This window comes from Erigeron canadensis, chromosome 6 (genome assembly GCF_010389155.1).
Source record: "Erigeron canadensis isolate Cc75 chromosome 6, C_canadensis_v1, whole genome shotgun sequence".
NCBI lineage: Eukaryota > Viridiplantae > Streptophyta > Magnoliopsida > Asterales > Asteraceae > Erigeron > Erigeron canadensis.
In genome coordinates, this window is record NC_057766.1 from 37751754 (window position 1) to 37769763 (window position 18010).

The 18010-nt window shown below is 35.6% G+C and overlaps 3 protein-coding genes across 4 annotated transcripts; 1 reads left to right on the forward strand and 2 right to left on the reverse strand.

Moving 5' to 3' along the window:
• Positions 1–333: 333 nt before the first annotated feature.
• LOC122603198 (putative lysine-specific demethylase JMJ16) lies at positions 334–7228 on the reverse strand. 2 transcript variants are annotated; one of them, XM_043775840.1, is made up of 13 exons: positions 7146–7228; positions 6092–6149; positions 5269–5612; positions 5117–5188; positions 4962–5039; positions 3953–4474; positions 3595–3816; positions 3337–3498; positions 2673–3041; positions 1546–2521; positions 1337–1440; positions 972–1169; positions 334–889 (listed from the first exon to the last, which is right to left on the reverse strand). In XM_043775840.1, exons 3-13 carry the CDS (start codon positions 5554–5556, stop codon positions 593–595), a joined length of 3288 nt encoding a protein of 1095 aa, XP_043631775.1. In that variant the 5' UTR covers positions 5557–5612; positions 6092–6149; positions 7146–7228; the 3' UTR covers positions 334–592. The 2 variants fall into 2 exon arrangements, with proteins under 2 accessions (XP_043631775.1, XP_043631774.1); XM_043775839.1 differs by lacking the exon at positions 7146–7228 and adding an exon at positions 6269–6287.
• Positions 7229–9850: 2622 nt separating this feature from the next.
• On the forward strand, positions 9851–14465 carry LOC122603738 (histidine--tRNA ligase, cytoplasmic). Its single transcript, XM_043776526.1, has 8 exons — positions 9851–9968; positions 10957–12302; positions 12402–12581; positions 12703–12957; positions 13113–13247; positions 13424–13705; positions 13795–13938; positions 14028–14465. The coding sequence occupies exons 2-8, from the start codon at positions 10965–10967 to the stop codon at positions 14349–14351; spliced, it is 2658 nt and encodes an 885-aa protein (XP_043632461.1). The 5' UTR covers positions 9851–9968; positions 10957–10964; the 3' UTR covers positions 14352–14465.
• A 713-nt stretch (positions 14466–15178) lies between these two features.
• Positions 15179–17768, reverse strand: LOC122603234 (probable low-specificity L-threonine aldolase 1). Its single transcript, XM_043775892.1, has 10 exons — positions 17658–17768; positions 17051–17504; positions 16812–16923; positions 16502–16552; positions 16302–16373; positions 16060–16192; positions 15891–15949; positions 15693–15793; positions 15462–15528; positions 15179–15391 (listed from the first exon to the last, which is right to left on the reverse strand). The coding sequence occupies exons 2-10, from the start codon at positions 17494–17496 to the stop codon at positions 15350–15352; spliced, it is 1083 nt and encodes a 360-aa protein (XP_043631827.1). The 5' UTR covers positions 17497–17504; positions 17658–17768; the 3' UTR covers positions 15179–15349.
• Between the last annotated feature and the right edge of the window lie 242 nt (positions 17769–18010).

Sequence of the window (18010 nt, forward strand, 5' to 3'; positions counted from 1 at the left end):
GAAAAACTCTCAAAATTTAGTTTTCATAGGGCGTTCGGTTTCATGTTGGTCTATACATATATAGAGATTGACTCGAATAAAACAGCTCTGAAATTAATACTTAAGAATACCTTACAAAAACAAATCTTACAAATGACATGGTAGTATATTAAATATTACTGAGCTTAGATTAGCTTCCCCACCTAGTCATTGTTACCTGGTAACAAAGAACCTATAGAATGATGGTCACCATATTCAACCTATGATTAATTTTGTAAAGAATTGAGAAAACGGAAACATAACATGACCTTAATCTGTATATTGGGGCAAAAATAAAAAAATAAAAAGTTCACAGCAACCACAAAAAGTTGAATCTCGATTTCATCTATCACCTATATAAATGAATGTTAAACTAAAATAACACTAAAAAAAGGGAAGAGAGAGAGGGACGAAAAACTGACTCTCAACAATTCAGTTTCTCTCTACTTCGAAAAAACCCTAAACGAACAGGCAGATTCGGTGAATATAAAGACCAAAATTGTATTAGTCCTGGTACCTAATTGAGATCAAAGGATTTACAGGGTGAAAATAACAAAAAAGCCTTTATTAATTGTCATCTGGTGCGTTTAAGAATCTCTTCATTAAGAAGTTTAGCTACCCCTTGTTGATTGCCAGTCAAACCATCATTACCCAAAACACTTAAAAACATGTTTAGCTCCTCCAAATTTGCCTTTTTGAATAGACCTGAGATAGTATTATTAGCATCTGTTGTCAAACCATTATTTTTGTCGGTATTGGGAGTGTTTGATTCTTGAAGCTTTAACAATGCATTCTCATGAGATTGAGAGTGAAAAGGTCGTGATTCCCAGTACTCTGTGCATAGCCTATTCCTATCCATCAGCTGAATACCCTATTCATCGGCATTCATACTAACTTATTAAGATGCATCTTACCAAATATAAAAAGTTATTAAAACATTGTTCAAGTGTTACCTGTAAAATGCCAGGTGAGCAAAAACCGAACATTTCCATGCCATCAAGACTCCCAGGAGGCTGCAAAGGAGGAAGATTTAATACCCTCAACTTATGTTGCTTCGAGATTTCATTATTAACTCTCTCCCTAACCATTTCCCAACATTTTGTGGGTGATAAATGAACGAACACTTCGCTTGGATGATCTTCCAATGAAACCTGAGAAAAAGCAAGCACATATGTTTTGTCATAAAATTGCAAATTTCAGTACATAAGTGATAAGCCAAGTGCACCAGATTTTTGATGAGGTGAAACCTCTAACAGTCTAACGAGTGAAGTACAAGCAAAAGAGAGTTCCTGGATAACATGGCATGATTATCAATTACCATAAACAGTGGTTGATTCTTTCCTGCATCAAGAATTTCAGAAATGTAGTGGCACATATCCGTAGGATCTAAAACGTTTATATACTTGACTCGACTTCGAAAACCTGCACCAAGGTAGAATATTCAGAAAAAACAATCTCCCGGGGGTAGAACAGTAATTGCTGAGGGTACAAGTTTTACAGTGACTAAGATGTCTTGTAAGTTTATACCTTTAGGATAAATGGCACGACTATCACACCATAACTTTCCTGGTTGGACCACACCATACTCCAGAGTCTCAACATGACAGTTTATCCTTCGAACCACTTTTGCAATTCGAGGACCTTTCTGTCTATTTTGGGTAGCAGCCGGACCTCGTAATGCAGTTTGTGTGTTATTCGCCGTCTTTGAGTTTGCATATAATCCAATAATTACCACTTTATCCTCTTGTTTAGGTATTTGCTGCAATGCACCACCTGTATTTTCCACATTTACATCACCAGTCCCTTTAATAGTTTTGAGGTCCTGTGATTTATTAGACAAAACATTGTGAATGGAAAGATTTTCAGGGTTGGACGCACAAGCCTCTTTTTTCACTTGAGCTTCAACTCCGTGGCCTGTATTAAGTGGTGCCGATGAGTTCCCGCCCTCATCATCACTAAGCAGTATAATGTCTTTATGTATAGATCCAAGTGATGATGATTCCTTTGAATATTTTGAACCCGTGTCACAAATCCCATTTGATTTCAAGAATTCTCGGATCTTTTCTTGTCCATTTTGATCTTTCAGTAAAGAAACAGATGCTACCGAACTCGGGTCTTTAGATGGTGATCCAAAAATGGAAGAAGATTGTTTATCTTTAGATACATAGGAAGATAGAGCCAGTCCAAGATCCAATTTCGCCCATCTGTAGATGGCACTCAATTTGCCTTCCAGTGCTTCAACCAAAATAGTTAAATCTTTGATGTCATAGCGTAGAAGAAAAAATTTCGCACCAGAAGCACAAGAACAAAACTGTTTTGCATGGTTTAAGCAAGAATATTTATCGGGTGAACAATGGTGGCAACCTGCAGCCGACAGATGTAAGTCAAAATAGCAAACACTGCATTCTCTTTCATCTGTTGCATCAAAGGTCGCTTCCATCTTTAAAGCCTGGGATGTATTGCAAAGAAAGTCTCTCCTCACACGCTCAATTTCCACACGAGCCTGGCCAGAAAAAAGAGAGTGCATATCATTTTTAGTGGATCAACTTAAATCATTTTAATTCAAATATATATATAACTTTTGAAATAGCATCCTTTGAAAAAATAGACAACACTTAAACAATTGTACTCCATACGTAGAAAAAAGATATTACCTTAAGTGTTTGAGATAAGATCCCATCCTTCCCACATACATCTTTCCATCTCAAGTTATCGGGTGTGTTCTTTCTTAGTAAATTAAGTTCCCAATGAGCTTTCACGGCATCTCTTGCGGCTCCAAGCAACAATTTATCATGAGAAATGGAAGTTCTGCGGGCCTGCTCACGATATAGCTCGATGGCATTATGACCATGAGGCAACCAATCAACAGGCGCTACATTCACAGCCTCTGCACAGTTGAAGCCACAGTTGAACCCTGAATGATATGCTCGAGGAAAAGTCAGAATAAACTCTCCTGGGTTCTGAATGCAGCGGAAAACAGGAACTCCTTCGGATTTTAATATGGACGGAGAGAGTTGTGTGACCTGAAATTTATAAATAATTAGCAATATAATCCAACTGAAACTATTTCTGTTTCTTTACTTCAATAAAAAGGACCAATGACTCAATGACAACAACTTCATTTATCTTACAAGTCTTTTATTTCCATTTCCAATTTGGGACGCCTCTGTAATTTTTACACTACAAGAATTTCATATAGTGCAGTTATCTATTTGCCCTTTTGTATCATCTTGGAAAATTGTTGACAATGTATTGAAACCAGACGATTCAGTATCTTTTTTTTTATTTGAATATCATAAACTCAAAGATGTTTCTCACCAGTTTGTGAAGCAAGTCGGGCTGTTCAGCAAAAAGATTAGGCAAATGCTTTCTCATAGCTGCCTCCAACTTAATGGCATCTTTCCCAGGTACACCATACCACATCTTTGAAGCACCAAAATGCATATAATTCATTGAATATAGGTGATGGTCTTCAACATGCTGATCTCAAAAACAAGATTTGGGATATTATAACATCCAGTGGAGCAGTTAACTATTAAAGAGTCCATGTGAAAATAGAAAGGATAATCCACTCACCCAGCAAAATGAGGAAAAACACATTCCAATGTACAACCAAGGTACCAGAACACCAGATATATCACTACTCTCATATGAGAGTAATGACCCAGGAAGCCTTGGAAAGTTATTTAGATTCCAACCGGATGTAACATACTTTTCATCTGATCCCGACACCTGGCACGCTTGTTTTGGAAATCCACTACCAAATGTACCAGTTTCCAAGTCGGCACCATAAAGGACCTACATTGGCGCAAGACAAATCATATTTGATAGGTATTAGTCAGATTGGTTAATTGTCATTGTTATTGTTATTTTGCTAAACTGATGAGCAACTGATCCTATATATTAACCCAAATATATACTTTTAGCAAGATACCTCGATTTCTTCAGTAGGTCTCTCTACCATACGCCAATATTCACCCTCTATATTGTCTAAAGAAGGTTCCCACTGATCTTGGATGCCGGGGTTGCTGCATGCATCTGTAGCCGTTCCATTCCTTCTAAAATACTGAGTCCTGAAATCATCCGCATACTTTTGAAATTCTTTCAGTGTGAACATTGGACCAGGTTCAAACCCAAAACACGGTTCAGGAACCATCACGTCAACAGGAGCTGCAGTGTCTGAGATATGAGTCTGTTGATCAGTCCCTAGTTTCATGCATCTTCTTTTCTTCCTTTTCTTATGGCTATTGGGCCTCAAAATTGGGTTCAATGAATCCCGATTTTGAAGTTTGTCAACCCTTTGGATGCGAGTTGCAAAAGCCGAACTTTCCCAAACAGTTTGTTCCTTAAGAGGGCATGGAGGTTTCCATGATGACGGTGGTACTATACGACAAATGCCATATTCTTCAGCTCTATCGCGAATACTTGAAATAAACTTCAAAGTATCTTTAAATTCCTGAGAAGCAAATAAATTCAATGGCAAATCTAATCAGCCAAAGGCGCAGTTTTAAAAGTCAGAATAAGATAATCATCTTTAAAAAAAAGTGCCTGGTGTATTTTTGCTCTTTAAGGCTGTAACAATTTGTTTCAGCGTTAACGAATTACTGATATTTTAGGAAATCAAGAGTTAGAATAACCGGTAATAATATTTTTGTAAAAAGGGAGACACGTTTTGTGAAATAGAAGTACAAGTCTCCCGAATTAGATCAATAGTGCATAACTGAATATGAACAATGATACATATGCCTATACATGTCTAATCAACTCAACTTCAACGCATGGATTCAACTCTTTCTCCTTCCTATCTCCACCTACATTCTTGCCATGTATCTTGTCTTATTCTTAGGCATATTTAGGCTTATGAAATTAGGCATATATATCAAATTCCATCAAAATATCAGTTTCTTGACCATGGAGAAACAAAATCAAAGACAAATGTATACCTCTTCAGTTGGATAAAATACAGGAGCATCAAGAAGATCAGGCTTTCGAGCTTCTTCTGGATGCCATCTTGCAAGGACCTGTAAATAAAATATTTTTAGGCCAAGTACAAATAAATGCCACTATTCAATCTTCAAAGTACAACATACTTAACAACCTTTTGGCAGTTACTACAATCTTCACATCCACGAATAACCCCCTTGGGGATCCGACCACTTGAAGAATGATTCTGCATTGGTAACCTCAAGTCAGTTCATGTTATACAGAAACTATAAAATGCAATCATTATCTGAAATACAATCACATCACCTGCTCAGATTCAGACTCATCATCTGAGCTGCTATCAACTCGGTTATAGTTTAGCCAAGGTCTAGGCCTAACAAACCTCTTAATCTTTTCATCATCACTAGGCTCGGATCCTGCTTCCTTCTTGACAGGCTGTGGTTCAGGCACACTTGCAGCCACGGAACTACTAGATGCAACTTTACTATCCTCTACTCGTTTTAAAGAAAACGCTGTAAGCGACTCAAACCCTGGCGGAATTGAAGGAATATCCATCTCCTCTTTAACATGATGCCTGATGAGTTCTGTCCCCATCCTAAGACTTCACAAAAACTCTTATTCGAGACTCTTTCTTATTCTGATTATTAAATCTGCATTATATCATGTATAATCAATTATATGAAACACAATTTACCTTGAAATATTGTGTATTCATCTAGTTTTAAATTATTTAATAATTGCATTATGCGTTATCCTTTTTCATTCAACATCTTATCCTTATCCTGGTTTCTGGTAGGTTCAGTAATTGAACTTTCAGTACTTAACATCTTTAAGCACACAGCAATCAGGTATCATCAGCAGAGGTATCGTACGGCGCGACAAATAACAACCAAATTAAATTTTGAAGTCATGCGCCAGCGGATCTGTCGAGGTCCTGCGACAGGGGATCGCGCCGAGGTCATGCCACAGCTGATCGCGCCGAGGTCACGCGACAGCGGATCGCGCCGAGGTCACGCGACAGCGGATCGCGCCGAGGTCACGCGACAGCGGATCGCGCCGAGGTCACGCTGACAGCGGATTGCGCCGATATAGTGCAACTAAATAAGAGACTAAAGTTCAGAATCATTACCCCTGAAAAAAGGTCAAACTTCTTTGGCCAAATGCAGATCAAACCAGATTGTTCAACCCTAAAAAAACCACAAAAAATTGGACAAATAATCAAAAACATATACTAAAAATCAATGATCAAATTAGGGTTTAATCAATTATCAAAAAATTAATACAGACTATATAGATCTGATCTAACCTGATCTTATCTGACCTAGCTTAGCTCCCAAAATTAACCAAACAAATATCTATTGACTGACAAAAGTAGTGCTGACTTAAAACCTACTTTTTATTATAAGGAAAAAAAAAACAATTATAAGTTTGACCTGGTCAAAATCCCTAGAAAATGCAACAAAAGAGGGGATCGAGAAAACACTAATAATAAAAACACAAGATAAACATAATTATATATTTTCCTCAACAAAATTTTTTTGTTGTTTTTTGTAAAACTATAACTGCATCAAAATCAATACACAAATTATTTAAAAAATATCTATGAACAAAAAACTATATAAAAAAATATTAATATAATGATCTAACCCTAGCAAATATCACAAGGCACACATCTATTTTTATATATATAAACCTTAAAAAAAAATCTGGTTATGAATACCTGGATAAGATTATTTTATAAATATAATTTTGTTGGATGATATAAAATAAATATATCATATGGTATAAAAATCTGAGGTGGGTTTGGTTTGGATTTTTATTTTTATTTTCAAGAAAAAAGTAAATATTTTGGTCCAGCTAACTTAAAGTTTTGTTGGAAAAAGTATAAGTTTAATTAGATTATTAATTACAAAGTTTATTATTGTTGTTGGGTAATGGTATAGGGAAGGACCAGTTGATATTTTATGTTTGTTAGATACAATAAAGTCATGAGGTGAGGCAATAGAAATTGGGTAGAAATTTATTTATTTCAGTTTATCTTTTTCTATTTATATTAATTAAAATTAATAATTTATAACAAATATTTATACTTTTAAATATATTTATATTCATGTGTTTATCAATATTATCATTATAATTTGATCGATTTGATCTTTTGATTATTTGGAAAGCTTTTGGTTTACCTGTGTTTATGTTATGAACACCAAATGAGATTGACTCGTGAAAGGAATTGGATTGGATCTATTCTTGTGACACATTAAAAGCATTGAAGTTTGCACAATTCATTCATTCTTTTTGGTGGGTGGAATTAGACGGTCAAGATAGAGCCACACTTTTGTATGGTTTCCAAGAACTAAAATGTTTGAGTAGCCTTGCGTGGACTACCACGGGCTATATATTGGTTTTTGAGATGGGAGATAATTTTTTAAGACGAGAGGGTTATTTGCGCAATGTGGCGGCTGGTGATGACGTTAACAATAATGGTGTGGTAATTAATGTAAAAGTATAAGTGATTCGCTAATGAAACACTGATTCAGGTGGAGAAGCATTTATTTCCATAGAAGGACACTGATGAAGTATGAGTTATGTGTGAAGATAATATAAAATCTCGAGGGTAAATCCAATATTTCAAAGACGGAATAGTTTAATTTAAAAAAGGGGCTTTTGCTTTATAAGGGAGTAAAGATAATTACAGAAAGCGATCTATCCTAAACTGTTACGATCCCTTGTTTCTAGAAACAGATGTCATGGGTTCGATCATCGTACCCAGCAAGGTTGGAGGTCATTTTCTACCTTTGGTAAAACCTCAAAGCAGTCTCTCTACCTTTGGTAAGGGTAAGACTGTCTACATATCAACCTCCCCCATACAACGTCGAGGACGGTATTGGGACCCAAAACCCGTGAAAGACGGCATTGGGAGTTAGTTTTTTTTATCTTCAAGTTTAATAAATTATAACTTTGGTTAAAAAGTTTTGTCCAATCAACACTCTTGGTCCTCTGTAGTCACGTCCGTTAAAAACCCATGTTATGTGATTTTTTCTTACTACGGGATAAAAGTGTAATTAAGTATAAACTTCATCATCATCTATATCTATATCTTTAAATTTTTCAAGATATATGAACACAAGGAGAGAAACAAAAGAGTATAAGCGAATACGAATATGACTACACTCTATGACTACACTCTGCTACCTCACAAACCCTGACACACACATATACTTATACATCAATTGACACACATACACGAGCAAGAACAAAAAACGAAAACAAATAAATAGAACAGGAAATTAAGAACATAAATCAAAAGAATAAAGGCGAAATATTCGTAGTCAACCAAAGTCATCTGGGTCACGAACTTGTTTGTTCTCACGAGAAAAAAAAAGGGAAACTCAGCTATTAATCGGCGTTGACTTACAAATTCAAAAAGAAAAGTTGAGATTTGAGGTGAAACAAGAAAGGAAAAAATGTTTTCAAGACTCGTGTCGCGATTCCTCCATTGATCTTGGCGTATTTATATTTTATTTATATGTGCATTTCGACTTTCATGATTTTCATGTAATATGTGTGTATATAACCTAATTTACAAATTATATATGAATGAAACTATACTAGAAATTTTTTTAGGGTTAAACCCATTAATTCCCAGCCAAGAATTCTTAAGAAAAAGGTGAAAAAAGAAATTGTTAATTTAAGGTGATGGTGGATGATGATTGTTGTTGATAATGAAGATCTGGAAAAAAAAGGTAAATATTTTATTTCGACTAAAAGTGTAATAAATGAGAAAAGGGAAATGACGAAAATACCCATTATGTGGATGACACATGATTTTTTTTAAACGGACGTTACTACCCAAGACCAAAAGTGTTGACAGAGCAAAGTTTTTTGAACTAAAAGTATAAATTTATTAAACTTAAGGACGAAAGTTATAAGTAAAAGTCCACGACAAGATCGATTTTTGCAATTAACTCTAATATTTTTACTTTTTCCTATTAGAAAATGTTAAGTGTAAAAAAGTAAAGTATATTCGTAAATTGTGTAATTCCCAACTCAAGAGATGATACTACTGAATACACATTTATTTCAATGGTGAGTTTACTTTGCAATATGTTTAAAAAACTAGACAACTGCCAGTTGCAATGAACGGTATATCAGATTATCTGGAGGATTACTTATTAAGATGAAAATATAAATAAGTAAAGGGCAATGCAATAAGTAAATTAAAATTTCTTTGAAGGTTGTACAATTTACTTTTATGGATTTGTTGTCATTGTTGTAGTGTTATTGTTACTAATATTGTTTTAAAATTTTGTTGAAATTAATTATGGTGTAATTATATGGTATAAACTTATAAACTTTCCAAGCTCAATTTGACCTAAACCACAAGTGGTTAAAAACCGACTAAAACTGAAAAACCGAACCGAAATAGACCTAAACCGAAAAATCTGAAACCCAAAATCATTATGCGTAGAGCTATTAAAGCAAATCAATCTTGTTATGTATTTTCACTTAAAACATATAAATGATATTATTATATACACCTAAAAATGCAAATATATACATATTTACCAAAAATTAATAATAAAATGATATAAATATAAAATAAAGTAAACAATATATATTTTTGCCTCGGTTCGGTTTTTCATTAAAAACCAATACCGAACTATAATTTTCGGTTTTTGAAAAACCAAAACCAATAATTTTTTAGTTTTTTTCAGTTCGAACTTCGAACTTTTCGAATTTCATAATTTTTTTAGTTTTCGGTTCAGTTTTTGATCCACCCTAATTTTTATCCGCGGCAAGACACTGACTCGATTATACTTTTTACTCGTAGTTTTTACGCAAAACAAAACCCTAAAAATAAATACAAAACCCATTCCCCGTCATCTGTCTTCTAATCAACTACCACTATCCCCCCTTTTCCCCTCGGCCAAGACGACGCTGTCACCCACAGCCGTCACACCACCATCTCCGTCCGAGAATCACCTCGTTCGTCTGCTTTCCGACCGGTATTTTCCTTTTCCCTAACATTATTATAATACTTTAGTTTTATCAATCTCTTTATGTATGTATGTATGTATGTATGTATCGCTATGTATCTATGCTAGCACTAATTTCACTTTAGCAAACCCTAAAAGCAATTAAAATCTGCCTATTATTTTCATTTTGATTTGATGCTTTAGTATATTCACAAAGACCTTGTGTGCATTGTTGACCAAATTTTGTTTTACATAGTATAAACTATAATTGAAACATATGTATTATAGAGTTGATAACTTGATATATATATGTATATATATCGGAAAATTTCATGTGAGAACCATTTGAATTGGAAGAACCAAAAAATGTAACACCCAATGCCGTCTTCCATTGGAGGTTGAGATGTAGACAACCTTTAAATTACGATATGGGTACCCGCGCAATGCGGCAGTGGTGGCGGCGACGGGTGGTGGTAGGGCTAGTGGCAGGGTTGATAACGATGTAGTTATTAATGTAAAACTAATTGATGCAAAAGAGGGAGTGTAGTTATTTTAAGGGTTAAGAGATTTATGTTGTGAATAATTTAATTAAGAGTGTTATAGGTATATTAGGTGGAAATACTTATATTAATGAATAAATGAGAGTGATAGTTTAAATAGATGTGGAAAATATATTTTAGGGATATTTTGGGTAGATGTAGTGTGTGGGTTGAGAATGGGTTGAAAAAGGGTATTTTAGGTATTTTAAAGATAGAAAGTTGAAAATGGGGGAGGGGTAGTTTGTTTTATATAGGAGTATAGATAACATTGACTTGATAACTTGATATGTGAATGGTAAATGTGAAGAAATTCGTTCACATGTGAACAGATCAACTTATACGTAATTTTACATGTTTTTGTCAAAAAAATTTTATTCTAGTATGAACCTTTATCATTACATTCACATGTGATCTAATACGCTTCTCGTAAATACTAAATAGAAAGGTTCTCACAAGAATTTGCCAATTTGGTTATTTAGTTACAGGAATGGCAGGCGAGAAACGTGTGTTGACGTTAGGTGGAAAAGGGTCATCACTCTCTTCAGCTTCTGTTTTTGAGTTCTCGACTGCTTCTTCACCTATGCTTCTGAAAATTGACCCGGCTGCGCTTGCTAGGTTATCTTCGCCTTCTTCATCTCAGTTTAAGCTTCAGTTATTGGTGCCCGATTATTTGACTCCTGAGGAAGCCAGAGCTTCTGTTCTTCTGCTCTTGTATAAGATTTTGATTGGTGGGTCGTTTCCGGCTTCTGTGGCTTCGCAGTTGTTGGATCTTTTGAATAAAGATACTCAAATTTCGACGATTGATCTTGATTTTGATAAGCAAGAGAATGTTGATATGTTAAGAAATTGTTGGCCGGATATCACTATCCAAGCAATCTGTGCTTTATTGGATTACACTGTTACTTCATTGGCCACAGTTTCAGATGCTGTAGCTGCATTATCTTGTGACACGTTGGAAGCCAACACTTCAGTTGCTTTTAGTTATTTCACAGATTCTGGTGAAGGTTTTTCTCACAAAGATAGAGCTTCGGTTGTTAGTGATCTCAAGGTTTTGCTTAATGGCTCTACAATGCCCGGGAAACAGCAGTGTGACGAAGTTTTTAGTAAGATTCCTATTATTCATGGTCGTTTGAGGTCACTCTGCAAGTCAGTCCACTCTGAAACTCGGGTTGAACTGAATTCTATTCTGTCTCGACATGGTAGCACCTGTGAGGACTTGACCATTTGTTTTTCTCCACTGGCTGATGCACTCAAGTGTCTTGGTGAGAGTAGTTGGCTCCGAGCAAAACGTTGTTTAGAGAAATTGGAAGAAGGAAATTTATTTCCTACTTTGGTTAAGAGTTTCAATGCTGGATGCCCTGATATTGACAAACTGGAAGGATCTGTTATGTCTTTTGCAGCATTTAAGGAGGAAAAAAACTACATCAGGTCGTTGCATGAAGTTTATACTTTATCTGAGACTGTGGGAAAGATGCTTTCTTGGGAAACAAATCTTTCTTTCATCTTACTCGAGGGGCGTGAACAAAAGCCAGTGCTAGAGAATACTGATGGTGTAATTGCAAAATCAGAGAAAAAGAATGAGAAGAAGAAAGGCGCTAACAAAAAAGTCATTGGGAAAGGCACTAATATTTTTATGCAGTTTTTAAAGGATAGATTACAGCTCAATTATAGCAATTTAGTTGATGATTCAGTTCTCGCGGAGAAAGTGACGCAGGGTTTCCTCTCTGTTTTTGACTTGAAAGACTCTGGGTTTCAGCATCTACTGCAGAAAGTCAAGGATATTGTTGACAGCAATGAGAGCAGAAGGCTTCCTAAGATTCCTAAGGTAATATTTACTCATGTTCATTTTTCTATACTTGCGCATCGTGATAGTTTTAATCTGATAGTGAGCTGTTTTATCTTAGCATCTCTTTTGACTTTACAGGGGACTCGTGATTTTGCTAAAGAACAGATGGCTGTCAGAAATAAAACATTCTCTATTGTCACCGATGTCTTTGAGAGGCATGGTGCTATGGCACTCGATACTCCTGTATTTGAATTGCGAGAAACTCTTACTGGCAAATATGGCGAAGATTCAAAGTTGATTTATGATTTGGCTGACCAGGTGAGATATCCGTGTAGTTACTGTATGAACTCATTCTGATGTTGTCGCAGAAGGTTTTTTTTCCTTCATGCATGCTTCTTTTCTGTTTTCGTTTTTGACGTGTTATTTAATATATTTTTAGGGTGGAGAGCTTTGTTCTCTTCGATACGACCTTACTGTTCCATTTGCTAGATACGTTGCTATGAATGGTATTAAGTCATTCAGACGGTTCCAAATAGCAAAAGTATATAGAAGAGACAACCCATCTAAAGGAAGATACCGTGAATTTTATCAATGTGATTTCGACATTGCTGGTGATGAAACAATAGGAGCCGACTTCGAGGTCGTCAAAATTTTGACTGAACTCCTGGATGAGCTTAACATTGGTGAATATGAGGTAAGCCTTTGTAACGCTTGTTAAACAGGGTTGTTTTCTAATATGTCATATGTTTACCTTCATTTATGATTTGTTCTTATATATTTACTATTGTAGAAGGTTCACAGATTAGCATTGTTATCCTTCCAATTAACGTCCTCTATTTTTGCCCGTAGATAAAGTTGAACCATCGAAAGTTGCTGGATGGAATGTTGGATATTTGTGGTGTGCCATCGAATAAATTTCGAACCGTCTGTTCAAGTATTGACAAATTAGACAAGCAATCCTTCGACCAGATTAAAAAGGAATTGGTAAGCAAATCACTCGTCGGTTTTTGTTAATGGAAGTCAGTTTTGATCAATAGTCATTTACGATTTCTTGGCTGTTAAAATTTATGGCTCAGGTCAAGTCATTTGGGCAATTAAGTAGAGTGGTTATGATAATCTGCAGATGCTTAAGTTTATTTTTTGATGTTTGTATCTTTTAGATTGAAGAGAAGGGGTTGGATGTCGAGACAGTGGAGAAAATTGGTTCATTTGTGACACTGAGAGGGCACCCTTTGTCGTTATTATCAGAACTTAAAAAAGAAGGAAGTGAATTCTTGAATAATGGTTCATCAAGTCAAGCACTGAGCGACTTGGAGATCTTATTTCAAGCTTTAGACAGCGCAAGATGTGTAGGTAAGGTGGTTCTTGATCTAAGTTTGGCAAGAGGCCTTGACTATTATACTGGTGTCATATATGAAGCTGCTTTCAAGGGTGCCACACAGGTCTCTTTTGTAAATTCATTTTACTTCTATTATAGTATACAGAGCTTCATATGTATGGTTTTTCTAACTTACTTTCTATGGTTATGCAGGTTGGTTCAATTGCTGCTGGTGGACGTTATGATAACCTTATAGGCATGTTTGGTTCAAAAACTTCTGTTGCTGCCATTGGTGTCAGTTTAGGAATAGAACGCGTATTTGCAATAATGGAGCAAAACCAAAAAGATGACAAGCAGGTAATTAGGCGGGTCAATTACTAATCTAATATTTTTTATTTGTGCCTCATTTGTAATATACTCAAAACTGACAAAGTTAAATCTTATAGCTTATTCGTCCCTGTAAAACACAAGTTTTAGTGAGTATATTGGGTGATGACTTACCGCTAGCAGCGAAACTGGTGAGCTTGTGTTGGGATGCAAAACTAAAAGCAGAGTTCCTGCTCCATAAAAGGTTGGACAAGCACTTATCTCGTGCCAAAGAATTGGGGATACCTTGGATGGTGATTGTAGGGGACCGTGGAGTTGAAGAAGGAATGGTCAAGCTAAAAGATACAGAGGCTAGAGTAGATCACAAGGTTCCTACAAGCAGCTTTCTTGATGAGCTAGTCAGACTTATGAAGACCCCCAGTCCCAGTTCACTAGAGAAGTAATCTTAGATAAATGTTTAAGGAAAGATTTTTCTTTAGCATTCAAACTTGAAAGTGTTGGATCAATTGTAGTTTCACTTGCATGATCCTCAATATATTGCCTTCACAATTTGTCAAGTTTCCGTTTCTCTTTTCTACTATCTAAACTTAAAATTGCGTATTTGAATTTATACTCTTACAGTTGCCATTCATTGTTTTTGCTGCTTAAATAGAATGGATTTTGGTTTTTCTGTATCTGGCAAAGCTCTGGGGCTTGGTTATAAACCGGAATGTACTGTTGTTACTACTTTGATTAGAGGAATTGGTAGAGGGTCAAACCCCTTAACTGTCTGAGCAGATATTTAAAACGAGTGTCAATCAGGCTGACATATGTGGCCATGGCTTCTTTTCAGAAAGGTGGGCGAAACAAGAATGTGCCCAGTTTATGCAATGGTATACCCCTCTAGTATGAACAGCCTCCGCAAGGATAGACAAGTTGATAGGATTTTTAATCTTTATGAGAAGATTTGAAAGGGGATATCTTCCAATGGTGTGGCTTATATTTTCTCGATTAAAGGGTCGTGTAGTTTAAAGCTATGGAAAAGATGTCAAAAGCATGAAATCAGAGGATATGTTAACGCTTAAAATTTCACTAAATGGACATACTTTTAATATTTTGGTCGATGCTGAAGAGTTCTCTGATTTGATGATTTTTAACGATTGCGATCTACAAACCATCATTTATAGCATTTTGATGATTTGGTGGGTATAGTAAAAGTAGAAGATAGATGACCCTGAAGATTCTTGGTTCATATTTCCATTTGGTCGGCCTTGGATGTGTTATATAAATATATAATCAACTGGTCTGAGTTTCAACATATTAAGCCATTCACTGTCTTGAAAGCAACATAAAAACCATAGTCATCAATAACATTTGTCATTAAGAAGCTAACTGCCTACATAAATCCGAAAACAATAACAACTGGAAATGGAAATGATCTTCACAAAGGTTATAATTTTCTTTAGTTGCTACCATTTTCATCCGCCACTCCAGTCATAGCTTGCTGAAAGCAACGGGCAACGAATGAGAATAAAAATATAGCAAAACAGAGATTATGGGGAAACAAAATGTACCTTTATGCATGACAATGTGTATTGCAAGTCGCTTGCAGATACTTGGTGGTGAATGACAATCCTTACTCTGCAGGCGGTTAACAAATCTTTACGTTAAGTGCTTGGTTTGGGGAAAGCATACAAGGTTTATCAATATCCTTAAATTTTATGTTATTGCAACGCATAAGAATTAGTCATGTGCTAAGATCATAAGTTCACAATTTATTGAATGATTAATGGATTGCGTCACACCTGGATGAGCTATCAGGCATCAAAAGTATACCATGCTCTTCCAATATTTTGCCCAACTTCATAGCAGTAATATGTGAACCATCTGATATATCAAAATAGACCTGCCCAAGAACCAACAATAGATTTGGTCATTGGCTAATGGAAGAAACCACAGGTCAAAAACTATGAATCCTATCAAGAAACAATTTTCCTGCTTACAATATTTGTCTCAACAGAATCTACGTCTACACTCAGACCCTTGATTTTATTTAGCCCATCTGGAAAAACAAGATTCACACTCGAATATCAAAATTATGAAAAATAAAGCTAGACATGAGACTACATAAGAACTGGCACCCTTCAGGCCTTCAAAGATATAGAGAATTACCAGCTAAAGCCTTGGCATTCTTGTGATCAGTTTCAAGCTTTTGGACATTTTCTTGTAAAGCAACAAGAGCAGCAGCACATAATATGCCAACTTGCCTCATTCCACCCCCCAAAGTTTTCCGTAGAATCCTTGCCTACGTACACAATAATCCAACAGTTTAAAATCCAAAACTCTAAATGATATACTTAATCGTAAGTCCAAAAAAGTGCAGACTTCTTGTATCAAGAATTACAACAATATACCCTGGCAATGAAGCTTTTTGTTCCGACAATAACACTTCCAACCGGTGCACCAAGTCCTTTTGACAAGCATACCTAAAGACAATTAACAACTATGATTCTCCTATTTCCTACTATAGGTATTGTTTCCAATTTATAATGTAATGTATTGTTTCCAATTTATAATAGGCATAAGTAAGTTTTTGAAAGTAAACTAATATTACCGACACAGAATCAGCAGCCTGTACAAGCCTATGAACAGGAACATTGAGAGCCTGAAAGAAAATTCTACATAAGCAATAGTTGTCGAGATATACTTGTTCTTTCATCAAACAAGGTATCCATCTATGGGCCGAAATGTCAGTATTTGAAAGTTAAATATACACATTAACAGCATTCTAACTTCCAAGCTTTATGATACAAAGCACTAAAGTTGAATATCATTCGGTGGTATACACAAAGTTTAATAATAATCATAATAAAACTACTCCAGTAATCAGACAATAAAGGCTATGTATTGTTTAAATTACTCACAGCAGATGCATTAAAGATACGAGCCCCATCGATATGAAGCTTCAAACCATGCTTCTTTGCAAGAGCCCCAACCTCATCCGTGTACTCAACCGAAAGACACCTCCCACCAGAGCTACATACATTACACCATTCCATTCCATCAAAAACACACATTTACAACAATCATACTTAGTTTATATCTATAAAATAAGAAAAGACATGAACGACTTATTTTCAAGAAAAACATCAACATAACATACTTGGCATGGGAATTCTCAAGACAAATAAGCCTAGTTTTTGGATAACAAATTTCAAAATCCGGGTTTCGAATAGCGGATTCAATCAAACCAATATCAATAGTGCCATCTTTATTATTCTTAACGGGTCTCGGATGAACACCGCCAATAGTCGAAATCCCACCGTTTTCGTAGATATGAATGTGGGAATTATCGCCAAGTATTACTTCACTGCCGCGTATTTCGCAGTGAACGAGAACGCTAATGAGGTTGCCCATTGTTCCTGAGGGAACAAACAGGGCAGCCTCTTTGCCTGTGATTCGGGCCATTTCGTTTTCTAGTTGTCGGGCTGTCGGGTCATATATCAAAACGTCGTCGTCTACTTCAGCTTTTGACATTGCTTGTCTCATGGATTCCGTTGGTTTTGTTACTGTGTCGGACCTAAGATCGATTGTTTTTGCTGTCACCATTTCTGCTGCTGCTCCAAACCAAAAAATAAATAAAAAGTAAATTTTGGTGTCCTAATTTAATTATATGGAGGAATGATCCTAATTACTAGGAAGTAACTAATTACTTGTATAGTGAAAGATGGAAAAGAAAAATATACAGATTATTATTAAAGATTAATTACCTTTTGATTAGAAGAAGGAGAAATGAAGGAATAATAATAATGGTAACAGGGGAATTTATTGATTGAAGGGAAATAAAACACGTTAATTATGAAATTGGATGGAAATGTATGCAAGAAGAAGCAGCCAAAATGACGTGAAAGTGGGTTTTTTATAGGAAAATAGACATAACAGTTTCACGAGAAAGCATAGTGGTTGGCAACATATTAAGTGGCCACGTCATCTTCAACATCAACATTTGTATACATACATACATGCATGCAGACTCATTATTGGTCAGATATACTCGTATCTTTTTATAGTGCCAAAGTAAAGAAAATACTTGTGAATATTTCCATGACATATCCTAAAATTC

Coding starts and splice junctions, on each gene's coding strand:
- LOC122603198 (XM_043775840.1), bottom strand. CDS start 5,556: ATGGGGACAGAACTCATCAGGCATCATGTTAAAGAGGAGATGGATATT. Junction 2,522..2,672: donor TCTTATCTCAAACACTTAAG/GTAATATCTTTT, acceptor TTTTCTGGCCAG/GCTCGTGTGGAAATTGAGCG. Junction 1,441..1,545: donor TCGTGCCATTTATCCTAAAG/GTATAAACTTAC, acceptor ACCTTGGTGCAG/GTTTTCGAAGTCGAGTCAAG.
- LOC122603738 (XM_043776526.1), top strand. CDS start 10,965: ATGGCAGGCGAGAAACGTGTGTTGACGTTAGGTGGAAAAGGGTCATCA. Junction 12,958..13,112: donor TTAACATTGGTGAATATGAG/GTAAGCCTTTGT, acceptor TTTTGCCCGTAG/ATAAAGTTGAACCATCGAAA. Junction 13,706..13,794: donor CTTTCAAGGGTGCCACACAG/GTCTCTTTTGTA, acceptor ATGGTTATGCAG/GTTGGTTCAATTGCTGCTGG.
- LOC122603234 (XM_043775892.1), bottom strand. CDS start 17,496: ATGGTGACAGCAAAAACAATCGATCTTAGGTCCGACACAGTAACAAAA. Junction 16,924..17,050: donor CTTGAGAATTCCCATGCCAA/GTATGTTATGTT, acceptor TAATGTATGTAG/CTCTGGTGGGAGGTGTCTTT. Junction 15,529..15,692: donor ATGCCTGATAGCTCATCCAG/GTGTGACGCAAT, acceptor AACCGCCTGCAG/AGTAAGGATTGTCATTCACC.